Source organism: Podarcis pityusensis, assembly GCF_964106645.2.
Source record: "Podarcis pityusensis genome assembly, chromosome: 3".
Classification (NCBI taxonomy): Eukaryota; Metazoa; Chordata; class Lepidosauria; order Squamata; family Lacertidae; genus Podarcis; species Podarcis pityusensis.
Window position 1 is genome coordinate 122,111,854 of NC_138026.1, and position 18,677 is coordinate 122,130,530.

Here is an 18,677-nt window from a genome sequence, read left to right on the forward strand (position 1 = left end):
TATCTACTTGCACTTTGAGGTGCTTTCGAACTGCTAGGTTGGCAGGAGCAGGAACCGAGCAACGGGAGCTCACCCCGTCAAGGGGATTTGAACTGCCAACCTTCCGATCGGCAAGTCCTAGGCTCTGTGGTGTAACCTACAGCACCACCCACAGGCAAGGCAAAGGGGAGGCTATAAAGGAGGAGGACGCACATTCACAGCAAAACTGCCAACATCGGCCCCTTACCTTAGACTTCCTGCCCATGTAGTTCTGGGCAAACCAATCTGAATCCATCGCCTTCATATTAGCTAGAATCTGCCCCTGGGAGGGAAAAGGGAGACGTAGGATGATGCTCTGGGGCAACAAAAGCAGATAAGAGTCCTAGAATTGTTGGGCTGGAAGGAACCCCCAAAGGCCATCTACTCCAGCCCCCTGCAAGGCAGGAATCACAGCTGAGGTGCTGCTTCCCCATCTTTCTGCCCAGGAGCAGAGCAGGTGAGGAAAGAGATATGGGGCAAATTGGTGGGCAGAGCAGAGGAGTAAGTGGAGCGTTATATGTAGAATTTGAAGGCAGGCAGAGGAGAAGGAAGGATGGGGCTTGGAGGGGAGGGGGCCATGGTCAGGGGTCTGCTTTCCTGCAACAACACCCCCCTCACCTTGCCCATTCTCTCTACCTCTGCTTTCTCCCCCTCCCAGGTGAGCCAGCTGAGCAAGCACTTCAACATCCGCCCCTTCTCTCTACGAAAGCCCAGCTCCGATTGACTAGACGTGGAGGCGGGAGAGAAGAAATCTGGCCCACCGCCTGCAGGGGCTCTGTGAACGCAGCCCCCCCCCCCCCCCATGTAAATACACTGCAGCCATCACCACGAAACTAAAATTTGACCCACTTTGGGTGGCAATGAAGCCTGGCAGCCTTGCAGAGGGACAGACCCTTCTTGCACCGCCTCTCTCATGGATGCGCAGGTGGCTGGGCAGGGGCTGAACCACCGCGAACATGTCCTGAACCAGCATGATGCTTCCAGACCAAGCATGGGTCCATGCCACCCAGAACTCTCAAGGGAGACACCCAAAAAACCACAGACGGGCGCCAGGGGCGTCTCTGAAGCCACACAATTGCCGCAACACCTCTTCAGGTTACGCTGAGGGCAGCGTGGCCCGCTCTCCGTGGACCCAGCCACGCAAGAGGGGTTTTTTGTGTGTAGCTTGAACAAATCACCTGCTTTAAGTAAGGGGCTTTGGTGGCGGTAATCACACAGTGAAAATGTGACTATTCTATGTAGGTTATATTATCCTTCCATTCACTTCCTCCTCTCCTCCCACCCACCCCTGTTGTGGCTTCCACATGGCCAAACCAGATGTTGAAGCAGGCAGATGCTGTCTCCACTCAACGGAGGAGGAGCCTTCCAGCCCACCCTGTCCGAGCGGCTCTGGAGAGCAAAGCTGCAACCCTCCTTCACATTTCCGGCAGGATTACGTTGCGGCAAACGACACTCTTCTGTAGGATAACCTTTGGGGTGGGGGACGGAGACCGGCCGTTTCCAAGAACTCTTTTGTCGGGCGTATAACCTGTCCGTGCGGGTCCATTCCGAGTAGCTCTGCTTCCCTCTAGAGGAAATAATCGAGATCTCCTTTCATCGAAACGACAAACGAACTCGGTGTTTGCCTCCATGCCCAGCTCTAGTAGCTGAAGGTGGCTTTCCTCTGTGTTTGTTACCCAAATGTTGTGTTCAGCCATCCTAACCGTGCTTGAACTGTGTGGTGGTGAAGTCTGCGCTGATTCCCCCTCCCTCCTTCTGTTTAATTTCATGAACAAGCCTTGTGTTTGGGGTGGGTACGCCTGTGCGTCCTGGTATGAAGAGGGCAGCCGAAACCCAACTTTTTTGGAACGGTGGCACCTGGAGGAAACCCAATCACAGCAAAGGATGTTCCTACATAATTCCGAGGGCAGGGGCTGCTTATGGCTTCTGCTCCTAAAATGAGAGGGGGCGACCCGCTCTTGTGGATGACACATTCCACTCTGGGGAGAGAGAGAAATGGGAATTGTGAAATGACTATTTAACCTTTCTTTTCGTAAGCTTAAATCATTATGTCAACAAGCAATGTGAAAACCCAGGAGCCAGTGCTCTTTTCTGCCTCCAGCCCCTTGTAAATAGATCTTTTTCCCCCCTTCTGTTTTCTTCCCACACCTGACTTTAAATGCCTTTTTTAATTTCTTTTGGTGTGTTGATGAGCAAGGGAGGAGCTTGTTCTGACCCTTAGTGAGGCACCTCTCAAAAAACCAGCAGGAAAGAGCACTGGCCTCTGGGCATGGGTGATGAAACAGAAACAGGTTCTCATTCTTCGCTTGTTTGGTGAATGTTTTCATGGCTATAAAAGGTGAACCAGAGATGGGGAATGGGGAGACTTCTCTCACTCACTCACTTTTTTTTTTTAATTAAATGATTTTGCACAGAAAAAGTTGGGTGTACAGAGGAAATGAGACGTGCTTTGAATACTTGACACTATCACAGCCGAAATGAAATGCAGCAATCAGTTGATAATTTTGGTGCACTGAGTTAGACCCACCCCAGAGCCGGTTTCCAATTCTGGAGGCGGCTGAGTCAGAGGGAGGGTCTCCTTTATTTTGTGTGTGTGTGTGTGTGTGTGTTTGACTAATGAATCATTGTGAGAACATGTGTTCCTCTTTACTTTCTGTCTTTGCTTTGGAAGCAGGGGTTCTCAAATTGACAGTAACTGGCAGCAAAATTGCACAGGCCTTGACGGCATAAGACGAGATGACGATAATGATGTGACTCACTAAATCATTCCTTGACGTGCTGCCTTGGAAACATCGTCCATGCTCCAAGGCGCACGTCCAGAGGGGGCCAGGCCAGCACTGAGTGGACGAAAGGACAAAAGGTGTTAACTTCCTGGCGTCTCCCAAGGCAGGCTTTGCTTGGCTGTCGCCTCTCAAAAGAAACCTGGTTCTGCTTCCCTTACCTATCTAGGCTTCTTGATAAGGAACCTGGTGCCTTAAGAAGATTTGCCTCAAGTTGGAGAAAAGGTCGGCTGTCTTAAGCAGAATGTTGGAAAAGTAGTTGTCCAAGTTAAAGGGAGTACAGCGTAGCATCTTCAGCTGCGGAAACGGGTTTAATTTCTGCTGTTTCGCCATCTTTATTGTTTGAAGCTCATTTGGCAATCTGGGAGGGACTCCGACACACCATTTAACCATTATTATTTCTGTCTCGGGTGTTGGTGGCATCAGGGTTTTTTTGTGTTCATCTCAAATATTCTTCGAAATAAAGGTATTGCATGTTGAAGAGGTGAATGTGTGCCCGCTGCCACTCTCAGCAGGTGATTGTAAAAACGCTTTGAGGAGTCCTCTCCGAACCCAAACCCGTCTTCTCCTCCCGATATTCCCTCTGCAACTAAAAGGGGCATCGGAGGCAGCGCTCGTGACACTTCCTTAAACTACTTGCTCCACATTTTGCAGTCCTTTGTCGCCGTCAGAAATCACTGTCCCGCGTTTTTGTATGTTCTGAGAGCGAAATCTTCCTTTCTCTGCCTTGATTCACTACTGCTGCCTGTGTAGCTGCGGATGCGCTGCTGGTTGGCTCAACCTTTTAAGACGCAGTTCTCCGGAGGCGTGGGCAAAGGAGCTGCGGGGAGCGGCACAGCACCCCACCCCACCCCAAATCAGTGCCCTGCAATCCTGCAAGGTTCAGGCTTGGGTAGTAGCAACCTGTAGTCCAAGCAGTGGTTTGCACAGAGACACAGCCAGCTTTCCCTGTTGCTCAGAAACTCCCTGGCAGGCAGAGAGGTCTAGATGTAGAAAGTCCCTGTGCTTTGCAGAAGCACCTCTCTTCCCCCACCCCAAGCCCAAATGCAGGCTTGAATAAGATGAATCGGAGCTGGATGCAAACAGCTTGGCGGCTGAGTGAGAGCTGGCCTGCAACCCAAGCTGCTCCTCGGCTGCCCCCCCCCCCCGCCTTGATTTCAGAGCAGGGTGTTCGGTGCATGAGCCGCCACAGCTGTGGGTGTACAGGTCATGTGTGTGGGGCTGGGCAGCTATTCCAAAGTGCCATTTTCATTTGAAAAGCAATCCTAGGAAGTAAGATACTTCGTGATAACTTAGAGCAGTGGTGGGGAATAATTGTGTGGCCCCCCAATCTTGCTGGACTCCTGCTGCCATCAGCCACAGCCAGCATTGTCTAGAGTGATGTGAGCAGGAGTCCAGCAAGATATGGGGGCCCCCCAAGGTTTCTCACCCCAAACTTAGATACTCCTGTTTGCAGTCTCTCAACTCAACGGGCTCCACTGCTATCTTGGATTGGTCTGTTTCTCTGCGTAGGACAGACACACGCCCTGCCGGTGTAGTTCAGGCCTTCTTCGCCTTCCCCATGCAGCAAGTTGGACAGCATCTTTGCCCCCCCCCCAAGAATTGGAAAGGGGGCTCTCGGTTCAGAGCTCACCCCTTTAGACAGGACTCGAGAGCTCTCACCTGGAAGGCTTCAACTGCACATTTCAGATCTCTTGCGGTTGGGGAGGAAAGTAGCCGAAACCTTTTCTCTGCGTTACAGCCTTACTCTGAAATTGCAGGCAATTGGGAACGGGGATGAACCATGCATGCATTTTGGACCAGTTTACCTTCTGGGTCTCTGTGGCCCTGGCGATCTTTCTTTTTTTAGAAGCTGATTTTTAAGCTATCACGTGAAAGGTGAGGTTGGAATCCTTCCTTCTCTCCAATGTATTGTATTCTACTGGGTTAGGGGGTCACATTTTGAATGAGTAGCTTTGCTTGCTGCTTCTTTTGTCCCCCGCTAAATATGAGGGCGAATGTTCAGTCCCTTGGGCCTCGTTGGTGCTCTCTCTGCCAGGAAGGACCGTCCTCGGACGAAAGGGGGGGCGGTCTCTCTGGCCGGTATTCTGCAAAGCACCGGTTGCGCCAGACTCTGCCAAGGGCTGGGTTGTGTCAAAGCAAACGGACTGTACAGACCATAATTATTATTAGCGAGAGAAAATTGCAATAGGAAACCTGTACATTTCTCGCGGCAGATTTCTTCGCCACCCCTTCTTCACGCTTCCATCAGGATTCATGTCTGTCTCATATGTACATTGTTCGAGGTTGACAGTCTTGCAAATGGATTTGGATTCCATTCCATGAAATGCTATTGGTGAATATTTATTGTATTTAAAAACGGAAACAACAAAGCTTCAAAAAAAGAGAACCTATTATGAAATAAAACTTCAATTAAAAAATTTCCCATGCTTTTTAACATCTGTGTCTCCTCATCTCTGTGGGTATTTCTGCTGTGGAAACAGTTTGGGGAGGGGGGTTGCTCTTGCAAGTGCTGAATTAGTGACTGGAAGCTACCAAAACGGATGCAGCTTCTGCCACCATACTCTGATCAGGTTGCTAGGACTGGCTGGGGAGAAAGATCATGGTGGTGATGATGTTAATGATGATGATTCCTTTTCCCCAGACCTGGACTCAAGGTCTTAATATTGTTTTAATTCTTCATAGAATTAAAACAGTACAAGAAACAAATTTATTGATAATAAAAACAGCACTATTAAAAGCTTTTTCCTTTAAAAAAACAGTTCCCCAAGAAAGGCCTGTCGGAACAAGATCTTCTCTTGACGGTGGAAAGACAAGGAGGGAGCCCGTCTGACTTCTCTAGGAAGGGAGTTCCAAAGTTGCCCTGGGAACAGCCACCGAGGCGTACCTGCCAAGTGAACCTCCCCTGAAGATCTCAAAACTTGGGCTCGTTCATATGGGGGAAATACTGTTTCAGACGGCCTGGTCCTAAGCCACCAGGCGAGATCCTTGCTCCTGTTGTTTTCTGGGCTTAGGGGAAGCCAGAGAGAGGGTGGCTCATAGCTTGTCTTGCTGCTTGGAAAGTGTTTGCCATCTCTGTGGTGTGTGTTCCCATAGCCCATTGGGAGCTTCAGGTGTGTTCACCTGAAGGAGTGTCTCCACCCCCATCATCCAGCCCGGACACTGAGGTCCAGCACCGAGGGCCTTCTGGTGGTTCCCTCCCTGCAAGAAGCCAAGTTACAGGGAACCAGGCAAAGGGCCTTCTCGGTGGTGGCGCCTGCCCTGTGGAATGCCTAAGTGCTACTCGGGGAGTCAAATGCCTTTCAAAGGCTGGCCAAGGAGGCTGAGGATCAGCAGAGTGGGTTTTGAGACACCGGTGAAGACCAAAGAGGAATTTGCGAAGGGACCTTGGTCTTGGCCAGAGGGGGTTGGACTAAATGACCTTTGCAGTCCCTTCCAACTCTGATTCTATTATTTTAAGTGTGGGGGTGCCTTTTTAGAATGGGGTGCAGAGACGTGAGAAGGCCTTAAATGCAGTGGTGGTTCCTAATCCTCACGTTCTCTGCCTGCTGGTTTCTTTCGCTCACCACCTTGTGGCTGAACAACTCTCTGCAGTGCAACATCCCAGCTCCAGCAACAGTCCCTGCTGCACACGTCAAGCTTGCGAAGATAAAGGAATTTAAACACGCAAGGACTCAGCCTCATATATACTAAAGCAGGGGTCAGCAAACTTTTTCAGCAGGGAGCTGGTCCACTGTCCCTCAGACCTTGTGGGGGGCTGGACTATATTTTATTGGGGGGGGGGACTAAAAAATTAATGAATTCCTATGCCCCACAAATAACCCAGATATGCATTTTAAATAAAAACACATTCTACTCATGTAAAAACACGCTGATTCCCGGACCGTCCGTGGGCTGGATTTAGAAGGCGATTGGGCCGGATCCGGCCCCCGGGCCTTAGTTTACCTACACATGTACTAAAGTAATGTTTCTGTATGGTGCACTGTAATAAAAGTTGATTTAATTTTGCAGAGCAGGAAATAGGTTATGTATCTGTTTTATTTGTAGCATCATACAGTGGTACCTCAGGTTAAGTACTTAATTCGTTCCAGAGGTCTGTTCTTAACCTGAAACTGTTCTTAACCTGAAGCACCACTTTAGCTAATGGAGCCTCCTGCTGCTGCCGTGGCACGGGAGCACGATTTCTGTTCTCATCCTGAAGCAAAGTTCTTAACTCGAGGTACTATTTCTGGGTTAGCGGAGTCTGTAACCTGAAGTGTCTATAACCTGAAGCGTCTGTAACCCAAGGTACCACTGTACTGGGCTTCCAGGAAGCAAGTCCTGTCGAATTCAAAATGACAAATACTTTCTCAAACGACAGTTTCGTAGCTTTACGTCTCGGCAAATCAGTCAGACGCCTGGTCCACCTAACTCAGTATGGCCCACTTTGACTGGCAGGATCTCTGCAGGGATCCCCCCCCCCCCAGCCTGCAGCCTCCAGATGTTGAGCCTCTTGCCTTCTGCATGCCTAGCAACATAACTTCCACTGCTGGGCTGCAACCCTTCCCCACACCTACGAAGCGTGGGCCATCCTCCTCTGACCAGATGTTTGCAGGAGGCCCCTAGGAGGCTACAGGCATGGGGGCCAGCCCCCTTCCCCGAGAAAACCCACATTCTGCCACGAAAGCCTTTGCCCCCGGGGCTGCAAACTGCCGAGTCCAAACCCCAAACCCCAGCTCCTTCCATTCTGCAGTTCTTGAAGCCTGGCCTGGCACTGGGCTTTGGGCTCCACCGTCCTGCTCGGAGGTCCAGTTGCAGCCAAAGGCTGGCACCAAAACGTGTTCCTTTTTTTGCACCCCAGACAGAGCAGCTCACTTGACAGCGGGCCTCCCTCGATCACGCTGTGTGTGGAAGAACGGAGAAGGGGTTGTTTCGTTTCCTTCAGAAATATTGCAAGACCGCTTATTAAAACACTTCCGTCGGCGGAACTGGCACTGCTACAGGTGCGATGAACACCCGCTCCACATTTTAAGAACTCAGACTGGCAGCACCTCTTTTCGGCACCCACTAAATAAAACATCTGCCTATCCAGATGCTTAGAAAGTTGATGCGAGTTTTAACCTCTTTGTAGCCTATTGTTATTTAAACTTTCCAAAGTGTTAATCTTTCTAATTGATCATTTCATTGTTTTGTCTGTTTTGTAAGCCGCTTTGAGGGTCTTTTCAAATAATCTAACAGTGTATAAATTTTATTACACACCCATGCTTTTATATTTTATTTTATCTTACCACGTTTCATTACAGCTCTATTCTTACGGTTGCACACATGATACAAAAGCAAGGGAATTAAGATTAATGTTTCTGTTGGATCCACCTTGCATTCAGCGTATGTACTGGTAATCACTGCAGAATTTTCCTTTCCAAATGCTTATTTGTTAAGCTCGAGCAATATTCTGCAGAATTCATGTTCCATGTCTGCACTGATGCTGCAAAATGCTTTCTTTAGTCCCCTGGTATCCTCTCTCTGTGTGTGTGTGTGTTTTCTTTATTATTTTTCCTTCTGTAATTTCCCCCTTATAACGTTAAAACTTAAATTAAAATTTATTATGTGGGGGTTGTTGCAGGAATTTATGTATAGGTTGGGGGGGTGTTGCCCCTCCAGCAGATGTCATGGACATGCAGCCCACTGCCAAAATCAGCACAGTCGCTTTTGTGACTTTTGTGATTTGTCCCCACAAAACACTTCATCACAGTTTCTTCCTGTCTATTCAAAGGGCCTCTGCCGTACGATACCAAATGTAAGAATTCACTGATAAATGCATCTATGTACTGGCTCACTGGGAAAACTTCAGAAATTCCTATGGACATGTGAGCTCAGCTACTCAGCAGCCCCTCTGCCTGAGGGATAATCCCTGGCATCCTGATACCTGAGTGCCAGACAGGTGGCCATTCCAGAAATAACAAACCCAGATGAAGACAAAAGGGTGGGATTAACTTGGCTGGAAAACAGGGAAATATCTCTTTTGTTCCACTTGATGGGTGTTTGGTGGAGGGCAAGGGGAACCATGGGGCAGGGTCCAGGATGCTCAGATTCCTGCCACCAGACCGCTCCTTTCATGATGTAACCATGATGTATTAGTGATGTAGTTTGGGGGGGTGTAACATGGGGATTAGCAGCTAATAAAAGTTTGGGTTCTCTCTTGTTAGGGGCTTGCATCTTGTTCCACCTGGTGGCAGGTGGGAGTCCTGTCGCGACAGTCTTCAATCCAGACCAAGCCTCCTGGCTGCTCTTTTGCTCTGCTATTCCTGGCTGGTGTCCTTGTTTTTGGTCCAAGGGAGCCCTCAGATTTCTCCGTTAACAGGGATACATTTTATTAAATAAATCAATGCCCTCGGTCTCCCCACCCCCAACCCTACACATTCTGCTTCCGTTCCAGTCCCAGTAAGCACCCAGTAGATGGGGACAGTTATGGGGCACCCGTGCGATTCCCCGCCTGCTTTGGGTGCCCGTCCTCACCTCCTGTAATGTCCAGCAAGTCTTTCATCTCCTGCTGAATGCGGAGGTGCAGGACTTCGCGCAACAGCTCCTGCCGCAAGCTCCAGGGCGCAACCCCCATGCGCTCCAGCGTCTCGTCCGTCAGGCGCAGCAGGGCCTTTCCGGAGATGGCGTGGCTGTGTGCCGCTTCCAGGAGGGGCTTCCCCTGAGCCCCCAGGGACCCTCGGCTCAGCCAGGAGCAGACCTCCGAGACGGTCCACTGGGCCACTGGCCGCCTCACCTGGCCCTCCTCTTCCAAGTCCTCCTCCAAGCCCTGCAGGGCAGAAGTTTGGCATGCTGATTTCTCTGCCCTCCGCTTTTGAATTCATCCCATCCAACCTCAAGCACGGACATAATAAAGTAAAAAAACTAGCCTTTTCTTTGGAGCCCTTTAAGATGAGTTGACCAATCCAGAACAGTGGGGGGAGGAGGAAGGGCCTCATTCAGTTCCCTCTTAAAGATAAAGGTAAAGGGACCCCTGACCATTAGGTCCAGTCGTGGCCGACACTGGGGTTGCGGTGCTCATCTCGCTTTATTGGCCAAGGGAGCCAGCATACAGCTTCTGGGTCACATGGCCAGCATGACTAAGCCACTTCTGGCGAACCAGAGCAGTGCACGGAAATGCCGTTGACCTTCCCACCGGAGCGGTACCTATTGATCTACTTGCACTTTGACGTGCTTTCGAACTGCTAGGTTGGCAGGAGCAGGGACCGAGCAACGGGAGCTCACTCCGTCGTGGGGATTCGAACCGCCGACCTTCTGATTGGCAAGCCCTAGGCTCTGTGGTTTAACCCACAGCGCCACCCGCTTCCCTTATTCAGCTCATTCAGTCTCATTCAGCTCCCTCTTACTCTCCTCCTTTTGGAGAAAATAATGTGTGATTTTGCTCTGTCTCCTTCGGGGTTGTGGGGAGCTGATTAACGAATCTGGCATGATTCCCAGATCTTTGCAGTTCTTTCTAGTAAGTACCATAATAATTATGATTATTCGCCGGCAGTTTGCAGAAATCAATTATCTCCAAATGTGGCGGACTTGAATTCACGAGTCTGGCATGAGTGCCATCCAGCAGAAGGGGGCGTTTTGGAGACTCTCTGCAGCTGCCACCTGGGCTCGCTCATCAACAGTTCTGATAATCAAGATGTTTCTCTTCCTTAATTTATAACTAGTATCTTGTAAACTTTGGCTCGACCTTGCGCTTGGCACTGCCTAGCAAAGTGCTCAGCCCAGCTTCAGGCAGCCTCACAGTTTAGAGGAGTTAGAACAATAAAACAATGAGATAAAACAATAAATTAAAACAACAAAGCGAAGCACTAAAAGGAGTTAAGAAATAAAATGGAAGAGAAGATAAAAACAAATGCTAAGAGTTGGTTATAGAGCAGAAACTTGCCTTAGAGTTGGCCTTAGAGCTCAAAACCCTGCTTCAAGCATTCAAATGCCATCTTCCCCTCCATTTGTATATTTCTATTTATTCTCAAGAACAGGCACCCCCAAACTTGGCCCTCCAGCTGTTTTGGGACTGCAACTCCCATCATCCCTAGCTAACAGGACCAGTGGTCAGGAATGATGGGAATTGTAGTCTCAAAACAGCTGGAGGGCCGAGTTTGGGGATGCCTGTTCAAGAATAATATCACTGTACAGAATAATAAAGATGTCAGTAACAGTTATTGCAAAGGGTGACGCAAGCAATTCATCAAGCAGCAATAGAAGAAGTGGCTGTTTGGTGCAGCTATAAAACTGCCAGCAGAATTGCAAAGCTAAGTAAGGTTCAGTAGGGTTTCAAATTGGGTGGGGGGCTGCATGCTGAGATTCCTGCCTTCCAGGGGGTTGGACTAGATGACCCCCAGGGGTCCCTTCCAACACTACAGTTCTATGATTTATTGCCACCACCCTAAATTATTTTTGGTTTGAAATCCACACACTCTGCATCCTCCCTTTTAGCAAAACTTGATCTTTAAGCACATAAGTAGAGCCAGCTGGATCAGGCCCATCTAGTCTCACAGTCCTCACTGCGCCAGCCAGATGCCCATGATGGGAACCCGCAAGGAGGATCTGAGTGAGAGAGCAGGGCGGACCCAAGACATTTGGGCACCCGAGGTGAACCACAAAAAAACACCGCACCTCCCTCCAGGGGGAAAAGGGGGATTTGAAGATCTACATCAGGAACAAGGAGGGCAGGAATCGACCTTACCCAATGGCTGAATGAGAGGGCATTGCAGAGGCAAGAGGCCCAATCTGAATCAGACAGGGCGGGTGCAGACCCCAGGAGACCCCTGAGGGCACCCCATGGAGTGGCTTTCACCACTGAAATAAAAAATTTAAGGTCTTATATATATAATAAAGGTAAAGGGACCCCTGGCCGTTAGGTCCAGTCGTGGCCGACTCTGGGGTTGCAGCGCTCATCTCGCTTTACTGGCCGAGGGAGCCGGCGTACAGCTTCTGGGTCATGTGGCCTCATTGCGAGAAGTGAGGTTACAGGGAACCAGACAGAGGGCCTTCTCAGTGGTGGCGCCCGCCCTGTGGAACGCCCTCCCTTCAGATGTGAAGGAAATAAGCACCTATCTTATCTTTAAAAGACATCTGAAGGCAGCCCTGTTTAGGGAAGCTTTTAATATTTAATGCTGTATTGTTTTTAACACTTGATTGGAAGCCGCCCAGAGTGGCTGGGGAAACTCAGGCAGACGGGTGGGGTATAAATAATAAATTATTATGATGATGATGATTAAGCTGCTTCTGGCGAACCAGAGCAGCGCATGGTTTGCCAGATGCGGCTTAGTCCTGCTGGCCACATGACCCGGAAGCTGTACGCCGGCTCCCTCAGCCAATAAAGCGAGATGAGCGTCGCAACCCCAGAATCGGCCACGACTGGACCTAATGGTCAGGGGTCCCTTTACCTTTACCTAAGTTGGTGTCCATCACTGTCTCCTGCAGCAGGGAGTTCTGTAGATAAACTCCGTGATGCATTGAAGGACTTTAAGACATCGCCATTGAAAGATTTGCTCCCAGTGGCTTGACAAATTTCAAATGGGGAGGGTATTGGGATATTCTGAGAGAAGGCTGCCTTAAGAGGTTGGCGTAGAATAAACGCACTCACCGTGTCTGCTATTGCAGGCTCTCCCAGCTGAGCTGCCAGGCCATTCAGGACCCCCACCAAGCCGCTCCCGGGACTGGTCTCCATGAGGATGCGGCGGTGGAAGAGGCAGGGGTCAGAGGCTGCAAGGTGGCGGCAGCAGGTGAGGGGCTACCTGCAGACAAGGTGGGAAAGAGATCTAAGCAGAGAAAGAGGAAGGGGTGGAAACAGAGACACCTGAGCTGTGCCCCATCAGAGGCTGGTGTTCCCCTGGACACTTTTTGAGTAAATGCAAAGGGCTGTAACAGAGAGAGCTAAAAAGGGGGAGGGGACACCCTCCCAAGTCAGCTGCCAAACATTCCCCTCTAAAGCAGCCTCAAACAGCGAGTGAATTACTGGTTTATCAGTGGTGGTGGTGGTAATAAAACTAACACTAATACTACTACTAATAATAATGCTATTTATACCCTGCCCATCTGGCTGGATTGCCCCAGTGACTCCAGTCCCTTTTTGATGGTTGACATAATCTTCTTTCTTCTTTGGAAATCCCTCATAGCCAAAGAAGATTGTCGTCTTCCATAAACATGATTTTAACAATGAGTCCATAAGCGACTGTGGAGGCCAGTTCTGGAGCCACACATCCTTCCACAGTGGGGATATTGGTTTTCGGGTGAGAGTTGATCATGGTGAGCATGTTTCTCCCTTTTGTCCTGAGTCTGAGTGTCGTCAAAGTTCGAGTGTCCCTATCTTAGCATGTTTCTCCCTTGCGTCCTGAGTTCGAGTGTCTTAAAAACCCAGGACACCTTTGGTCAAGGCTGTTCTCCAACTGGAGCGCTCGCAGGCCAGTGTTTCCCAGTTGTCAGTGTTTATACTACATTTTTAAAGATTTGCCTTGAGAGTGTCTTTAAACCTCTTTTGTTGACCACCAGCATAACACTTTCAATTTTCAAGTAGTTGCTTTGGAAGACGATCACCAGGCATCCGAACAACATGACCAGCCCAACGAAGTTGATGTGGAAGAATCATTGCTTCAACACTGGGGAGCTTTGCTTCTTCCAGTACACTGGCATTAGATCGCCTGTCTTCCCAAGGGATGTGTAAAAATTTTCGGAGACACTGTTGATGGAATCTTTCGAGGAATTGGAGATGGCGTTTATAACATGTATCTGAAGAAGTGTACATGCACACGAAATCTCATACCAATAACAAACTTAGCTGGTCTCTAAGGTGCTACTCCCCTTTGCAATTTGAAGGGATGCGGGTGACGCTGTGGGTTAAACCAAAGAGCCTAGGACTTGCTCACGTCAAGGTGCAAGTAGATGAGTAGGTCCCGCTCCAGCGGGAAGGTAAACGGCGTTTCCGTGTGCTGCTCTGGTTCACCAGAAGCGGCTTAGTCCTGCTGGCCACATGACCCGGAAGCTGTACGCCGGCTCCCTCGGCCAGTAAAGCGAGATGAGCGCTGCAACCCCAGAGTCGGCCACGACTGGACCTAATGGTCAGGGGACCCTTTACCTTTAAGGTGCTACTGGAAGGAATTTTTTTATTTTGTTTCGACCACGGCAGACCAACACGGCTACCTACCTGTATCTATAACATAATAAGTCCCTGCTGGAACAGGCCAGCGGTCCACCTAGTCCAGCCTCCTGTCATCACAGCAGCTGACTGAATGCCCCTTAGCAGGATCCGAACCCAAGAGCAACTCTCCCCTCCTGCAGTTTCCAGACACTGGCATTCAGCAGCGTTGCTGCCTCTGACCGTGATGGGCAAAGCACAGCCATTGTGGCGAGCAGCCATCAATAGCCCTCTCCTACTCCATGAATTGGTCCTCACTGCCTCCTGTGGCAGGGAGTTCCACAGTTCAGCTAGGCAGGGTCAAGTTTCTCCTTTCCCCTTCCTGTTTCCTGGAATCTTTTATTAGACCTCTGGCTGGTCCCTGCTTCACACCCAACACCTTAGTCAAACACGAGCCACTCTGATAAGCACTAAATGGTTGTTTTCCTGCTATTTCTGTGCTGCCAAAGCTCTACCCACATCCTTTTTTTGCCATCCAACCTCCCTCCCTTTTGAAACTTCTGGGTATCATCCAACCGCAGCTTATTTACTGACATTCGTTACACACCTCCAGTTTCCAAATTCTGCCACCTTTTGATGCTGACCTCCAAACCCACCCCAGCATTGTATTTTATTGCATTTGAATATTTTGCTGGAAGCTGCCCAGAGTGGCTGGGGAAACCCAGCCAGATGGGCGCGGTATTAATTATTATTATTGTTATTATTATTATTATTATTATTACTATTATTATTATTATTATTATTATTATTATTATTATTGGCACCGTTCATGCTGCTGCAAGCTAAAAGGCTTAAGACGGAACATCCCGGGGGATGCATTTGTTTTTCAAATGGGCACTAAGCAAAGTTGACTGATTGTTTCCCTCTCTCTCCCTCTCCACACACACACTTTTGTGTTACTGTGTTTGTGTGTGCAGGCATATCCTTAGGTACTGTATATCTGAAGCAGCGTCTCCACCCCCATCGTTCTGCCCGGACGCTGAGGTCCAGCGCCGAGGGCCTTCTGGCGGTTCCCTCATTGCGAGAAGTGAGGTTACAGGGAACCAGGCAGAGGGCCTTCTCGGTGGTGGTGCCCGCCCTGTGGAACGCCCTCCCACCAGATGTCAAAGAGAACAACAACTACCAGACTTTTAGAAGACATCTGATGGCAGGCCTCTTTAGGGAAGCTTTTAATGTTTGACGCACTATTGTATTTTAATATTTTGTTGGAAGCCGCCCAGAGTGGCTGGGGAAACCCATCTAGATGGGCGGGGTATAAATAAATTATTATTATTATTATTATTATTATTATTATTATTATTACTATTATTATTATTAACTGCCTGCAAATGCTGATCAACAGTGGGACGGTCTCCCTCGGAAGCTGGGGGACTGTCCTTCCTTGGAGGTCTTTAAGCAGAGATTGGATGGCCACCTGCCAGGGATTCTTGAGCTACAATGGGCTGGACTAGATGGCCCTCAGGGTCCCTGTTAGGATATATTTCTGTTCCACCTTCAAAGGAACAGGCATGACTGTTGTGTGTCACATGCCTGTTAATATTTCCAGCACAGTCTGCTGGGAACTTCCGTTGTATATTGCTTTTGCTATATTGCTGTTTTGCTGGACACGAAGGGAAGCAGACATGTTTTTCCTTTGTTCCTGAACTATGTGGAATAAACGCCTGTAAATAATGCTTGCACATGTCTCTGTCCGCCACTTCCGTTGTGAGAAGTTACTCACTCTGCTGACTAGAGCATGCTCAGCTTCTGAACGTCTCTGAGGCTTGAGTCGCTGTTTGATGCTGTTCCGAGAAGTGGAGATTGCCTGGCTTCTGGCTGGTGGCTGGAGCCAGCTGGGGGCCTGTCAAATGCCCCCCACCATCTCCCCAGCAGTATCCTAACAGTCCCATCCAACCCTACAATGTTATGTTTCTGTGACCTCAGCTGCTTACAGGCTGTTATAAGAAAAACTGCTCCCTTTCCCTTATGGGGTATTCCAGAGCCTGTATAGAGTCCTTAAGTGGGTTCCCTATTGTTAGGAGAAAACAACAGAGGCCAACCAGAGTATATCGAGAAGCAAAGCAACTAGTAAGACTGATCTTTATTACTCTGTTGCAACAGGGTCCCCGCTCCCCACACACAGGAGGAAGGAGGAACCCAGAAAAATGGTGTGCAAGCCTTTATACAGACTTTTGAAATTGCCCACCCTGGAGTCCATGACCACCCCCCAAAACGTCATACATACATCACAGGAGGAGGCGGTCTCCAACAGAACTCCTGCCTGCCAGGATACCTGATAATGGTCACTGATTGCATTACCTGGGCAGCCTGGCCATTCTTTTGCGATGGTTAATACTTTAGTTCCTCAGTCCAGGTCGCAGGATCACCCTATTCCTACACAAATACTCAAATACTCCCTTAAGACAGGATTTCCCAGCGAAAAGACAATGAGAAGGCTTTCCCCATTTGCCTCCCTTCCTGCAAGGAATATTTTAGGTCATTGGGATTGCTCTCCCATACTTTTTCAGACACGTGGTTCTGTAATAATAATATTTAAGGTCTTATATATATAATAAATGTTCATAAATGTGTCAACCAAGCATGTACATAGATCAGCACAGGAAGACCAACCTGGAACCATTTTTACTCCAAACTGAACAAATGTTTTCCCTGCAAGGAGGGAGGCGGTGAGGGAACCTTCCCATAGTCTCAGGAATTGGGAAATCACAATCTCAAAGGGTGACAGACTACCAGGAAAGGCAATCAGATAAGGCATTATCAGATAACCTGGCAGACAGGAAAAACAACAACATTCAAATTTCTGTTGTAGACCACCTCTTCTGTGATGTAGGTATGATGTTTGTGGGTGGTGGTCTTGGGTTACACCCCTTCTGTGATGTATGTATGATGTATGGAGGGGTGGTCTTGAGCTCCAGGGCAGGGAATTTAAAATGTCTATATAAGGCCTTGCGCGCCATCGTTCTGGGTTCCTCCTCCTCTTCTCCTGCGTGTGAGGGGAGCACCCTGTTGCAACAGATCAATAAAGATCAGGCTTACTAGCTGCTTTGCTTCTCAATATTCTCTGGTTGGCCTCTGTTATTTTCTCCCACCAATAGGAAACCTACGTAAGGACTCTATATGGGCTCTTGGATACCCCATAAGGGGAAAGGGCAGATTTTGTTTACAACAGATCATGTATTTAGACATGTGCGCATTTATGAGTATTTATTCTATATTTGAGACCTTAAAATTCTGATAGCACAGGCTGCGCAGCGCAGGTTGTCCTGAGTAGCACGCACATCTCAAGCAGCCCCCAGGACCCAGGGGGAGTCTGAGCTGCCCTGAGCTGCCAAATGAAATGAAACCCCTCCATTTGAGGGAGGGGCCTCTGCAGAGGAGCCTCTCACTGCCCAGCTGGATCCTGAGACATTTCCAGGGCCAAAAATAGATGTGGAAAATGGTCTATTGTTGTCATACATAAAGACCATCAAAGAAGGCTGATCGCCGAAGAATGGATGCTTTTGAATTCTGGTGCTGGAGGAGACTCTGGAGAGTCCCATGGACTGCAAGAAGATCAAACGTATCCATTCTTAAGGAAATCAGCCCCAAGTGCTCACTGGAAGGACAGACCCTGAAGCTGAGGCTCCAAGACTTTGGCCACCTCATGAGAAGAGAAGACTCCCTGGAAAAGACCCTGATGTTGGGAAAGATGGAGGGCACAAGGAGAAGGGGACGAAAGAGAGGAGATGGTGGGACAGTGTTCTCGAAGCCACCAGCATGAGTTTGACCCAACTGCGGGAGGCAGTGGAAGACAGGAGGGCCTGGCGTGCTCTGGTCCATGGAGTCATGAAGAGGCGGACACGACTAAACAACAAATTGTTATCATGGGGGACAGGCTGAGCATCCGGTCGACTCCTGACAGGCTGCAGCCTGTGAACTCACCTGCCTCCCCACTCCAGCTGTCTCATCCGTCCCCAGCGAAGGCTCCGGGGGCTTCGTTCAGCTGTGCCCCCCACCGCAGAAGATCTCTCCGGTCCTCCTGCCCGTCTCCAGACCTGCCTCGGAAATGATCTCAGCTGTTTTGCCTCCCTGGAGTTCAGGCCCAGGCAGGATCGGACTCTGTCTCCTGGCTTGCTGCCAAGCCACCGACATGCCCTTTCGTGTTCCTGATAGAGCGAGTGTTGCAGAAATCTGCTAGAAGGCTGCTCTCCTTCTCCTCTTCCCCCAGCATGCGAAAGTTTGCGTAATCTGATAAGCACCCGAGTTTCACTCGTGCACAATCTTCAATGCACACACCCATGTGTGTGGGCGCACAATATCACATCCCTTTTAATGACAGGGCAATGTTTAAGTGAATAGCCCAACCACCATGTCTCTAGATTGCGAAAAGGAAACTTTGCTTCAAATCTCTTGGGGTGTAGGAAGAAACTCTGATTACCGTAATCCCTGAGGAACAGAAGGCCCTTTGCTCATTCTCTCTTATTACTGCACTGTATATCCAAAAGCTGTGAGCACTGTTATACGAATTTTAAGGTCTTAGATATGTAATAAATGTTCATAAATGTACCAAGCAAACACGTACATAAATATATAAACCACATGTCTGAAACCCCACAGAAAAAAAGTCCTGAACAAATTGACCTCAAATATTTCTCTGCAAGGTCAAAGTGGAAAACCTCCCCGTTGTCTCTTTCCTCACAAATCCTGTCTTAAGGGCACATTTAAGATATGAACAGGGTGTGAGCCTG

At 49.1% G+C, this 18,677-nt stretch overlaps 2 protein-coding genes across 6 annotated transcripts in view; one reads left to right on the forward strand and one right to left on the reverse strand.

The window, feature by feature from the left end:
* SELENOI (selenoprotein I) overlaps positions 1-18,677 on the forward strand; it is a 114,581-nt gene that overhangs the window by 59,073 nt on the left and 36,831 nt on the right. For 2 of the 4 annotated variants that reach the window (XM_081001057.1, XM_081001056.1), the window contains exon 10: positions 677-5,235. The exons of the other annotated variants lie outside the window; for them this stretch is intronic. In XM_081001057.1, the coding sequence (XP_080857183.1) occupies positions 677-799 (123 nt within the window). In that variant the 3' untranslated portion in view covers positions 800-5,235. Of the gene's footprint in view, positions 1-676; positions 5,236-18,677 lie in introns of those variants that run through there. 4 annotated transcript variants of the gene reach the window in all.
* Positions 2,611-18,181, reverse strand: LOC308474664 (sterile alpha motif domain-containing protein 12-like). 2 transcript variants are annotated; one of them, XM_081001240.1, is made up of 4 exons: positions 17,872-18,181; positions 12,403-12,553; positions 9,294-9,585; positions 2,611-7,678 (listed from the first exon to the last, which is right to left on the reverse strand). In XM_081001240.1, the coding sequence occupies exons 2-4, from the start codon at positions 12,484-12,486 to the stop codon at positions 7,674-7,676; spliced, it is 381 nt and encodes a 126-aa protein (XP_080857366.1). In that variant the 5' UTR covers positions 12,487-12,553; positions 17,872-18,181; the 3' UTR covers positions 2,611-7,673. The 2 variants fall into 2 exon arrangements, with proteins under 2 accessions (XP_080857366.1, XP_080857367.1); XM_081001241.1 differs by having other exon boundaries at positions 12,403-12,577.